This window comes from Manduca sexta, chromosome 26 (genome assembly GCF_014839805.1).
Source record: "Manduca sexta isolate Smith_Timp_Sample1 chromosome 26, JHU_Msex_v1.0, whole genome shotgun sequence".
Lineage (NCBI taxonomy): Eukaryota > Metazoa > Arthropoda > Insecta > Lepidoptera > Sphingidae > Manduca > Manduca sexta.
The window spans coordinates 3,187,301-3,201,077 of NC_051140.1; the positions used below are offsets into that span (position 1 = coordinate 3,187,301).

At 34.8% G+C, this 13,777-nt stretch overlaps 1 protein-coding gene across 1 annotated transcript; it reads right to left on the reverse strand.

The window, feature by feature from the left end:
• Positions 1-681: 681 nt before the first annotated feature.
• LOC115449318 (CCAAT/enhancer-binding protein delta-like) lies at positions 682-5,978 on the reverse strand. Its single transcript, XM_030177091.2, is given in 4 exon segments — positions 682-910; positions 1,778-1,935; positions 2,086-2,184; positions 5,618-5,978. Coding segments are annotated over 4 exon segments (567 nt in total). The 5' UTR covers positions 5,754-5,978; the 3' UTR covers positions 682-736.
• Between the last annotated feature and the right edge of the window lie 7,799 nt (positions 5,979-13,777).

Here is a 13,777-nt window from a genome sequence, read left to right on the forward strand (position 1 = left end):
CTTTAGCTCTGACATTATAAGCGCTTTTAATAATCTTGTCTATTAAAACTTTTAAGTGACTCCAAAATTTCAACCCAATTACGTCCCACTACCAGTGACTTAACCACGCCGAAAAAGCCGCTTCTAATACGGAAAATCTAGATACATACCTATAGATTTTTTCTGGACCACCTTTATTTTTAAATCTTGTAAATTTTATAAGATTAGTGGCCCTAGAAGCCGGGCTTCCGTAACATTCTGGTCGTCATACCACCCACTGCGTTAGTTAGTTGCACCACTGACCCATGTACGTTCTTTCGTACCTAATATAGATAGGTACCTATTCTGCCCTGGTAATCGATATAGCAGTAGGTACTTCAGAAAAGGCGATTCATATTATCTAATTCGACGATAATATAATCGAATTATATTATCGTTGTTACTGCTCTTTATCAAACAAGAAAATTGATTTATGTTATACGTAGATATATGAAACCTATAGAAAGTTCGTTTAAGTACATTCCAAATTAACAATAAAAATAGTTAGCCACCTTTAACATACTGCCCTCTCGATTACCACAGCAGAATTACTTAATGTTATATGCTAATAACTGAGGTGTGGACTTAACTAACCGAGCTACCACTGGTGATTATGATACACCAAGTTTTATGTAGTTCCATAATATTATCACGATAATTAAATATAAAAACATATTAAACTACTTATTCTATAATCTATAAGCACAATGCGAAGATTCTAGTCGGGTGTGGTAGAGGAGGGGGCTGGCGGCTCGTCCCTTGCAGCGAGCAGTCCGCGCAGTGCTAGAGCTTCTTGTCGCAAGGCGGCCACATGCGCGCGCAGTGAAGCATTCTCCTGCTCCAGGAGACATGCGCGCCATGCTATCTATAAACATGGTACATTTAAAGACATCTATCAGTGCTCATTTCGTTGAAGGAAACAAATCCTCATTCGTGTCATTGGTTATCGCAAAACCCAGCCGCAAAATGCAGCTGCACACTACCAGCGCTTCCTGAAAGGCCAGATACTTCTAATACAACCGTAACTGTGACATATATGCACTAAGAGTTGTACAGGAAGCAGTTGGTTGGTTGATACAGTCAAACCAGATGTTTGGCATCTCTCTGCGGTGCCACCCATACGTGCCGGGATACAATACAACTGCCATTGCCCATTAGGACACAATCTGTTACTTTATTTAAAATTTACGATGCTTTGGAGATATTTAATTTAGATTATGAGCTAGCTAATGAATTTAAAATTCAAAATTATTCGGGGAAAGATCATAATTTTTTTATATTGTGATCTTTTCCTTTTTTTGTATTGTTTCGAAGACATTTCAGCCTTCATGGTCGCGGGGCGGACTGAGATGTAGGTCTTCCGAAAAGTCAATGTTACAATATCTATTTAAATTTCAAAATTATATAAAGTAAAAAAATCGGTTCTACATCCATGGATGAAAATTCGATATTAGGCCCTTTGAATGTCTATAATTCTGTATCCACGACATCCCTGTTCTAAATTATAAATGCTTCCAGTAGAGCAAATCAGTGTAACTGATATAAGTATTAATTATTATTTAACATTACCTAAACATAGTAATATTTACATTTATCCCTTTAACCTTTTTGTTTGTTTTAATGTACCTACTTGTAAAAAATTACAATTAAGAATACCAAAAAAAAATTACAACTAACAACAGACATCGTATAGAACGAAATGTGAATTAGAAGAGTGTGAAATTTTTATGAAGATTCGAATGCGGATCTTTTAATTTACCTGATCTTCTCTAATCCGCCTAGCGTCTCTAGATTTCTTAGCAGCCTGATTGTTCCGCCGGCGCCTCTCGAAGTATTTTTCATCCTTTAGTTCTGGTGGTATTGGACGCTTTTCACCGCGACGACGTACATCTATGTCGGGCGGTGACGGTGTCAGCACTACAATAAAATATAATTTGCCTATCACTACTCTACAAGCTTAAGGAATCGAATTGCGAATTACAAGGTTCATGGATCGCCGTCTAGACGTTTATCGACACGAGACAAATTGTTTGCAGTTGTTCTTTACTAAAACCAACGTATACTTACGCGTAGTGGTTCTGAGAGGTAAATGGTGACAGTAAGGAGGGACATAGTGGGGCTGCGGCGGCAGCGCAGCTAGCAGCGGGCCCACCACGCTGTGTACCTCTGTGGAGAGTAAAAGCATATTATAAGCGTAAGGCCCGTAATTCATGCCATGCGTCACATGTTAGACTATGATTATTAAGACCCTCGGTAGAGACCACGGAGCAAAGAAATGGAAACTCACAATCCCATCATATTATAGGTGAATACCGTCTTGTGGCATACGATATTTTTTTTATTTTCACTATACGTAATTACACTTATTATCATAACTGCGTGCATAGGAAGACGTAAGGAAAGAAGGTAGACCATAGAGTGTGTATAACAATTTTGAGCTACAATTATTATGACGTTAAAAATTAAATATTCCCGAATTGGAAAATTGTCGATATATTATTTAACCACGCGCTGATTTACCAAATTCAAATTAGTTATTAAAAATCATACCTAAAAGAACTTAAAAGTTACACGAAAATAAATACTATCACAAGAATCATTATGAAATACTATGATTACCAGGCATTTCCAAACTAGGCGAAAGCTGTATTTTGACAAACCCAAATTAAGTAAAGTTAAATGACATTAAGAAACTTTATTTGACTAGTTTCCATTGCGTTTTTAACACTTTTTAATACTAAACAACTAAGTTTATTCCAGTCGCCACAAAACAATTAGCCAGTTTGCCGAACCATTTATAGGGTCGCGGGGACGCGTGTCCTCGATCAAATGTTCGATTATTAATTACGTGCTATCATTTATTAGGAAATGGGGTGTCATGGGCTGGGGTCGTCGCCTAATATTTGTTCAACGTGTTTCCTTATTTGTCAATGCATGTAGACTCTTCATTATGTAGACATAATTTGTTTTAACTTGCAAATTAATCTCATTTTTAGTTAAAGTCATAATTTTTGATACTTCTCCCCTTCCGCGAAGGTTTTGGTTAAATCCTGAACTATAGATATCAGATTGTATTATGTTTCTTATACCGCCATGCATTCTCGTTATTCTTTCATCATACTTGACAACGTTACCTAATACCTATTCAATAGATGTATCTACTAGACACAATTTTATATATAAATCAATAATAAAGTAGATTATAAGCAGTAGTGTTTCCTAGCAGTTTCTATAAAATTCACTTTCTAAATTTAACCGCTGATGACGTGGTTTAACCCTGCGTCATAGCTACGCCCCAGGCAGAGGGTACAAATGATCTCGGCCAACACAGTTTAGTCGTTACGTGTTTTACAAACAATCACGCACCTGCGGGCCCTGTGGCCGTGTGAAGTCGCACCTGGTTAATCGTGCGATTGGGCACGCCAAGGGTTAGCAATGGAGTGTTGGCGATGGTTATTTGTCCACAAAATCTGTTTGGTTATTGTGGTCTTCGAAATATACTGGGTCTAGTGCCTTGAACGAGTAATTCTGACATATTTTGTACTTGATATTCCCGTTAAAACTCTATATTGACATCTAGTACCTATCGTTAAATTTTCTTAAATATTCAGCGAACTGTTTCATGGCGCAGATTTAAAGATCACTGATTTACTGACTTTCTAACAATTTAATCCTTCATCCAGTGTATGCGAAATTGGTGAAATAGTCAAACTATGCTAAGTTTTTTGATTAATATGTAACGTTTGTTATGACTTTTAAAGCTAGTCTGGCTCGGCTCAACATGAAATTTTATATATATTTTTCAACAATAAAATGATCTTTCGATTACATTTTATTTAAAGAACTTGTTGCCGGCAAAAAATGATAATTTTAAATCATAGCGATAAATGACGGTTGCATTGTTTTAATAGTGGTAGAGGGGCCGGTGGCGATGTCGTGCCTGCCAAATTGAGTGCAATTACAATGCACACCTCCCCTCGCACCCTCGTACTCCGGCTCATTAACTGACGACCACGTTGATTTGTTTGATGTTCACATCTACGATGCCCTGGTTATTATAAAATTGATGATATTTTTTGTTGATGTTACAAATTAGTAAAAAGATTATGTAATTGAATATTTTAATTCTCTACTTGGATTCTCTATCATGTTTTTGTTCAATTATGCCTTTATAGGAACGCTTTTTTATCTTCTTCCGCTGTTTGTTAAGCCTTGATATTACAAGTACCTAGTTTCAAAATTATTTGGAAACAAAGATCTTTGATTAGTTAGATATATTATTGCTGCAAAAATCTGAACAATCAAGTTACAGTAAATAAATTGAATGATGTTGCTTAAAGAAACAACGATTGAATTGTTTCATCACAGGCATATTTAAGGTACATACACTTTGTACCTACCTACCATTAAACATAACATCCACCACATGGCCAGAATCACATGAATTACATATTTTCTTTGAACTAATTTATTATTAGGAACTTACCTACTTGAGTTATAAAACTTTTTATTATTGATCCAAACCTGGTAGGAATCTTTTGTTGAAATTACTTTACTACATTGTTAAAATCCGGCAGAGCATATTGGGTGAGACATAGGTACTTATTTCCCCACCCCCTTCTACCTGCATTAACCTATTCCTGTTGAATCGATACTATTATTACCCTATTTCCGTGAAAATAGTTAAGATTTTGTCCGGGGAACCAGCTAGGATTGAGGTTGGTAGTAATTAAATTGGGGCTATCGGCCACATTCCCACAAAGACGAATGGCCATCCTAACTTCTCTTATTATCCGACACCTCACAATAGCCTTCTTTGGCATATGCGCTGCGGCTGCGGGTTACCGCCATTTGGGATCCAATCATTACCGTAACTTCGGCTTACTTGATTCGCCAGCAAGCCAACATCTAACAACAGTTACTTATGACTAGAGCCTGCGAGTCATTATGCCTACATTAGAGTGGTTATAATAGACCCGATTTATTAGACAGTATACAACAGTATACACACAGACAGACAGTATACACTCTTTGGAGTGTTACCTACATATTAGAGCCCTTATGGAAAACACGGGAATTATTACTGTCTCGTCGTTTTTCTATAATATAGTATCTAATAGATATTGGATTAATTAATGTATAAATAAACTATTGGGTACTTAAAATAGTCTAGATTTACTGGCCTTAATAGTTGATAGTTAATAATTATTTTTATTTAATTTAATCCTACGTCTGGAATCTAGATTATCGGGTGAAAATTAACGTTCACTGCAAGCGTTCCTTTCACTCGCCGTTCCCGCTATCATAGACTTTGGCTCGGTTAGCATATGACACTCTTAGAACTAAAGTGACCTAACTCAAAAAAATAGATTTGTTAGAAACAAATAAAAAAATATAGGAGGCAGTGATTTGGCCGGTCGTCGAACGTGAGAATCTCTGTTTCTATACTATAATTTTGTCGTTTTCTCGTCATGGGGTTATACAGCATGCTTTGGACAGTCGTTTTTATAACAAAATCAGTAAATATATACATTTTTAGTTAGATCAGTTTACTTCTTAGGAGTTTTAAGGAGGTATAATTAGCAGCAATGACACTCACCTGATGGCACCAAGAGTCGATCGTAGCTCCGCAGCAGTCGCAGCGCCGTGAGAGCCCCGCTGTGCTGCGCAGAGCACGACGCTGCTTCCAGCTCGTACAGCGGCAGCGCAGCAGTACTTTGGATGTTTTGCTCCATTACAAAAGGCGCGCTGCACTACTGCTGAGTGATGCCGGTAACCACAAGCTCGAGTATGAAGTGATATCCGAAATATATGCGGCGGTAGGCATTAAACATGTAGCGACACCAAAACTATCCTTTTTAACAAACTTTTTAGCACTTATGACTTCGTCTTCATTGGCTTAAGGTGGTAGTCTTAACAATCGACATTCACATTTATTCTTGTCCATTCTTTCTTAATTTTTTCTCCTAGAAATAATATTCTTTGATGAAAGATAAAATTTTCCTAAATACCTACTTTTAAATTGGCCCTTGCTGTTAGGACTAAATCATTTGAAGAAGTAAATACAGTCTACTACATGTGTCCAACGGTTTTAAATGTAAAAGAGAATCGGTAAGTGGGATGATTTTAAATAATTAAGAAACTTTTGAAAAATGTTTTGCGTCTATTAAGGCTGGTTTAACAGGCATTTAACATTATAGTTGGAACTGCCTAACTGACTGCGTAGTTTCGCGTCTCTAGTTCTTTCCTACTTTATTAGAAATGAAAAGAACAGCATTTTAAAGTTTTTTCACGCATAATGAAGGTAAAAACCATGCTTGTTATTAGAGCAAAGGGGTGTTAAAGCTTGTCATCTAGTGTCTAGTACTTATACCTATTGCTAACTGTTATCTACCTTAGGTATCTAATAAAATATAATAATAAATACCACCTCTCCATTATATTATAAGTAAATAGTACTGCCCACTGGTGAGGACGGGTCACCTGCTCTACTGAGAGGGTTTATGGATTAATCCACGCGCTTGCTTAGTACAAGATAGCAGACTTTACATACTTTCTAAATTCTTATGGGGAATTCTCAAGTATATAGGTTTCCTCGCGATGTTTTCCCTCATAAATAATAGACATGTAATTACCAAAACTCAGACGTGTTGAGTTTTGAATCTGCAAACTTCGTCTTCACTCTCAGCTGCCCGTTTCATTCCCAACTAGACTATCCCGCACCTTAGCTAAGTACTTTAGAATATACTTTCTGTGTAACTGGCTGTGTTGAGTCTTATTCTACTGAAGCAGTAGCGCAATCTTGCGAACGGCGTCCTACCAATTAGGTGAATTACCTACCTACACTAAAGAGAGAAGTCAATTTTAGCGCAATTTTGAGAAATAGGTTTGAGTTGACGAGCCGCGGAGGACAAACGTACGAAAGCGAAATTCCTATATTTAGGTAATAAAATGATTAGATGCATTAAAATGTTTACAACCAATTAAGATAAAAAACATCAATACAATTGATAAATAAGTGTACGAAAAATAAAAGTTTCCAATAGCTAATGTACTTAAATCAATTAAATTCAAATAGTTTAACGGAATGGAAATGTCTTTGTTTAACAATAAAATTTGTTTGTAGTATATTTTTCATCACTTTTTCTAAGTTTGGTAACAAACAATGCCACTAACCACCCGAGTCAACAGTCAACACTAAAGGCGGCAACATTACAAGCACTCTGAAAAGGCCACTAAACTTGTATAAGTTTCCACGCGAGCTCCTATTGGCTGGCACAGTAATTATAAGTTACCTGGCAGCCAAGTTATGTTTGCCGTTATATAATTTGATAGATTACTTATATCGCCATCAATTGATGACTTAATTAATTTCTAAATAATTTATTGATGCGGATTTCTGTTCCTAAGCCAAATAGAGAGTTCTAAGGCGCACTTAACTGAATTTCAGATTAAAACTTCTATAGGTCTATCTTATTAACACATTATTTTGATCTCAATTTATTGTCTATCCAATAATGACCCCTATTAAGTATGTTTATGTTCGACTTCACCAAAGTACCTTAGTACATTTAATACTACATTTAATAATATACCTAATAAGTAATTTGTGGCAAAATGATATCTGTATTGATTCGTAAAATGTTTAATATCTTTAACTTACTTAATAATATAAACAGATCACATGCTTAGATTATATAAGGATTACAGGAATAATTTTGTGGAAAATTTTTGATAAGTAGTATAATCTAGGTTTCATTTTTCAGTAATATCTAACTATTAATAATGTTGCCTATTTAACTATTATTACCGCCTTTCTTGAAGATTATATTAAATCAATAAAAAATACTCTACGATTTACCTCATCTACTATAATAACGATTAAAACCCAACCGCATATGGAAGTTGGTGGTGTTGCAGGGGCCAGCGCCATTGGTGGTGTTTGCCCCGCCCGGCCCATTCCACAGCTAACCTTATGCCACACACTGTAACAGCGCAACTTCTGAATACTTCATGAGTTGTCATTAGCTCCACGTACAATGAAGGTGCTTTATTGTATACCCTTTAAACTTTTATTTTATATTCAATTTATGAAGATCAGAAATATTTTTATCCACATCTATTTCTAATTAAGAATAGGTATTCGGGTAAATTATTATTTAACCGTATATTAAATGTAGGTAATCAGAACTAATCACAAAGCGGTACATAAAAATTCAGATCAGTCCATTAGCACATGAAAATCTAGTAAACTAAGATCGATTTATCAAACGAGTTAGATTTAAGATCACTGTTTTTAAATAAGTATACCTATAGGTACTTCTTTAATTAGCACTTTATTTGACGGTAATAAAAACAGGGGAATATCTTGCACACCTTCGCCATAAGAATTTCGAAGGTATGTACTATGTAGGCCCTGCATATGTTTAGAAAGGTGGACGAAAAGTTCTAACTTATAACAAAATTTGTTTATAGAATGTATAAGTTACTATAATAAATAACTATATATAAACTGTGTAGTAAAAAACACCCAATGAAACAAACATGGCGTCTAGTGTCGTTATAATTGCCGCTTACAGTACAGTGACGGCGACGGAACGCGTTATGAGCGTGCCAGTAACTGGCACTGCAGCTGGCATGGAGCCGTCGCTTTCTCTACATAATTACATAAAAATAAAACTGTCATTCAACATTTACCATACATGCTATTGGAAACTTGATAGATATAAGTTATATATATAATAATAATATAATAATATCAGCCCTGTATTATATACTTGCCCACTGCTGACCACGGGCCTCCTTACTACTGAGAGGGATTAGGCCTTAGTCCACCACGCTGGCCTAGTGCGGATTGGTAGACTTCACATACCTTCGAAATTCCCATAGAGAACTTCTCAGATGTGCAGGTTTCCTCACGATGTTTTCCTTCACCGTTAAAGCGAACGATAAATTAACAAAGGATACACACATGATTTTAAAAAAATTCAGAGGTGTGTGCCATTGGGATTTGAACCTGCGAGCATTCGCCTTGGCAGTCCGTTCCACACCCAACTAGGCTATCGCCGCTTATATATATACTAATTTACTTTAATACTTCATACGTACTGCATACTTGTACATGTATTTTACCCAAGTAACGAATCAAGTTGTATTTGTTCATAAAAGTAGCTAAATAATATGTCATTACCTATAGTTTACGCCTAGAACAGTACTTCTCTGATGCGAACAGTGATGTGATTAGATGTCTTGTAATTCTAGAGTGGACATACAGGCGGAAAAGGTTCAGAAATTGTAGACATCTTAATATTTTTCTAAAGATTTTGTAAGCAATCTTGGCATCGTTAATCAAGCGTCGTTTAGATAAAGAAGTCATTTTAAATGATGGCTGATAATTGTGATGTAAACTAAAGAAACAACATTCAAACAGCTTCTCCATGTATTTCGTGGTCACTGAAAGCTTTTCTAGTTCAAATTGCCACCTAATAACTACGTGCCCTTCGATACTTCTATATAACGCTACTAGTTATTTCAGCTCACTATTACAGACATTCAATATCGTATACCTCGCAGTAGAAATTAGTGATGTAACGAATATTCGCATTCGCATTCGCGAATATTCGCATATTTTTGGATATTCGCATTCGCATTCGCATTCGCAAAATTTCTGCGAATGTTTTGCGAATGTCAATACCAGAAAAAAAAATTTGAAGATAATAGTAGACTGCCTCGGTGGCATAGTTCTACTGCATGTGCGGTACGGCAGCGCTCTAAGGTCCTGGGTTCGAATCCCGGATCGGGCAAAGTGATTTTTGGGTTTTTCTGCTCAGTATCAGCCCGGAGTGTGAAATTTGTGCCCGACATGGCGATAGGCTCGCCCCTGTCACACTATTAGACGGAACATACTTGGCGAAAAGTGGGTGCCCTGGTTGCGCCTCTGCATACCCCTTCCGAGATAATATTCGTAATACTGTGTGTGTGTAATAGTAGGTTAATAAAATCAAAATCTAAACTAAAACAATATTCTTCTACAATCTATATATATAAAAATGAATTGCTGTTCGTTAGTCTCGCTAAAACTCGAGAACGGCTGAACGGATTTATCTTATCTTGGTCTTGAATTATTCGTGGAGGTCTAGGGAAGGTTTAAAAGGTGAGAAAAATTCGAATAATTGCCGGGAAAATCCTCAAAACAGCATTTTTCTATTTCCCATACAAACGTTTTCTAACTAATACGTAGAGTCAATTTGAGCTTTATTGCTATTGTATAAAGTTCACTGTTGTCTAAGCAATGTAGGTGTGTTCCTAACATCAAAGCAGTGTGCGTTGGAGCACAGAATATAATAATGTAATGTCGCGTTCTGAAACTCAACAAAAGTGATATCGCGGACCCGACTAAATTGAACAGTCACAAAATTTAATATATCATTAGTTATTTGGTTGGCTTCACAATATTATTTCTTTTGTTTTACTTTAAAATGCATGTTTTCGTTATGGACAATTTTGAGCTACTTTTGCATATCTATACTTATAATAAATCTGTAGAGAGGTCAATTCTGTACATGAAATATATTTCCAAAATAACTGGGGGTGATTAGGGATCGATACTGATGCCAAAAATGCAATTAGTAAAATTTTTGTCTGTCTGTCTGTATAACCGTTATAGAAACAAAAACTACTCGACGGATTTTTAACTTAACTTGGTACAATTATTTTTCATACTCCTGAGCTGGTTATAGTATACTTTTCATCACGCTACAATTAATAGGAGCATAGCAGTGATGGAAAATGTTGGGAAAACGGGAGAAGTTACTCCATTTTTTAAGCTTCCGTCATTTCGTGTGCAACCTTAATGGTTAAAAGTTCCTTCGATTTCACCAGGATCCCATCATCAGACCCTGACCGGATAATCGGACCACCTGCATACCACCATAAATTAAAAAAAAAACATCCCGACAAATTGGGCACCTTCTCCATTTTTGAAACCCGAAATCCACGCGGGCGAAGCTGCGGGCGGAAGCTAGTAAACTATAAATATAGTCTAAACAAACAAACAAAAAATTATAGACTCTCAAAGAAAAATACCTCTCTTTCTTAAAACATACCAATTAATTAACTATTTTTACCATGTTTTTAAGTTAGTAATTAAACTTGAGTAGAGGAATATTAAACTTTAAAAATAAACAAAATTATTTCGTTTACTTTAATAAAGCTTAAAAATGTAATTCTCATTAGAACTTGTAACACATTAGCAACTAAGAAATTAAAAGCAATTGAAAGAAACAAAAACAAATTCTTCTATAATTTTTTTATCAGTCTTTGCATAACTTTCTAATGTTTAGATAATTATCATCTTAGATAATAATAAAATTTAGATAATCATCATAGAAAATTGGCGCCAAATTTGAACAAAAACTAAACATTCGCATTCGCATTCGCGAATGTCGGTAGCAGATATTCGCATTCGCATTCGCATTCGCGAATGTTCAAAAAATGACATTCGTTACATCACTAGTAGAAATTGTCTTTTGTCAAACCTCTTATCCTTCCTAAAATCCCACAAGCAGCCGGCGCGATATGCTAGATTACCTAAGGTGGATGGACCAAAAGGGCAACCATACAAATAAACAGTTATAATTCTCTTATTTGCGTGAAAAATGAAACAAAAGGAATATAAACAAACACCTTTGCAATGTTTAAAACATGTTTATCGGTAAGATTAATGATTATCTATAAAATTTATATTTTATAAAACTTTTCTAAACAGCCTTACATGGAACAAGACTTCGTGCCGGGTAGATTTAAGTAATAAATCAATTCTTTGATTCAAAAGTAACATTTTCACAATCTAAATTTCTGGCTCCAAAATTGGTAACCAATATAATATGTATAGATAATGTTAAATTATTATTTGGTTTTAAGTGGAATTGTTTGAGTTTTAAAACAAAACTACTAAACCGATTTTGAAAAAAAATCCTATGGTATTCTAGGTTCAATTTGCAAGCATTTTCTTTCAAATAAAGGAGGAATTTTGGAAATCGGCTAAAATTACTGAGTTCTGAGGTAACAAACATAAAAAACAAGTCCAATTGAGATTTTGTCTCCTCTTTCTTTCTGTCGTTAATTTTGGGCTAGGGTTTCAAGTAAATTAAAATTTGAATAAAATTTCTATGAATTTGATTAGTGGGATAAAATCAGTGTGTACCTTCATTACATTATGGTACCTATCAAAGAAAATGTAATCACTACGTTTTAATAGCTATGATAGATATTATTATTTATTATAATTCTCTTTGTATTAGGTAACTGCGAAAATAATAAAACACCGACTCTACTGACAGAGCCAAGAACAATTTTCCTTTTTTAAAGTCTACGAACACAGAGGCCATTACAAACATGAAAACCTCTATTATACAATTTATTTCTAACAATATAAAACGAGGGATCACATTTTGTTTGTCTCACCGTCTGAGTAAATGGAATTAATTATCACATGGTAATAATTTAACTTTAATTTAACTTTATTGCAACAAAAAGAACACAGAAATAATAACATTACGAAGTACATAAACAGTAATTGGCATATCTGAGTTTAAGCATTTCAATTATTGTCAGGGGTCCCCAAACTAGGCTATGCCTGTATCTTGGGATACCTATAATGAGAGTCAAAAACTCATGAGTAGCCGATAATGCAAATTACAGACAAATAAAAACAGTTATTCTAAAAAAATTATAATAATAATAAACAAACTAAAATCTACAAACTCTTTTATATAACAAAGAAGAAAGAATAAAAAAATATAATAAGTATTTCTATACAAACTTGGCAAACATAGGTACTTGGGGAAATTATACAAATTCGAAATTTAAATGAAAAGAATGCATGAAGTTTCAAATAAGAAAGATAAAAAAAAAAAAAATAATAATAATAACATAATAATAATAACTTTCATTGGTATTTAAATGCCATGCCAGCCATGGTTGCCAAAGAAAAGAAATAACCAAAGGGAAACAAAATTTTTTTAGATAAAATGAGATCAATTTATATAAATTAAGTAAGTAAGTGAGTGGTGCCCCGCATCGGGTGCAGCAGCGGTAAAACAACAAGCGCATAAAAAAAAAAAAAAAAAAAAAAAATAATTACTAAGACATTTCAATTATGTTAATTATAAGAATATATAATATTATTTCAACAATATATTCGACTTATAAGGAGTGTAGCAGTGGCGAAAGGTCTCCATATAAGCCAATACCTGCCAGCTTCCCTTTGTGTAAAATTGATGTAGAATATAATTATCAGTAGAACGGTTTGCAGCGGTTTACATCCTTGTAACGTATTATTCCAAGTAGGTATCCAAATAAGAAACAATAAAATGGTTTGATCACCATCAATGTAGAAATTCTAGGCTCTGTATGAACATACAAGCGTCATAATGTGGAGAAGTCGAGTAATACAGTGGTGGAAATGAGTCGACCGTGGGAAATCGCACCTGCCTTCACAATTAACCCCTTCGACCTTACTTTACATAAACCACGATACACCATCACCTCGCGATAATGTTCCGTTAACACATTCAATATTTTTACAATCTATGCAACTATTGAAATATTATTTGCTTATATAGATAGGTATTATGCATGATTTTATGAAATAATAATTATTAAATCTAATAAGGCACTACCAGTTTATTAGCTAACGTCCAGCGGTAGATATTTTAATATTACTATTTAAAAAAAAAAGGAATCGCAGCGTTTGTAA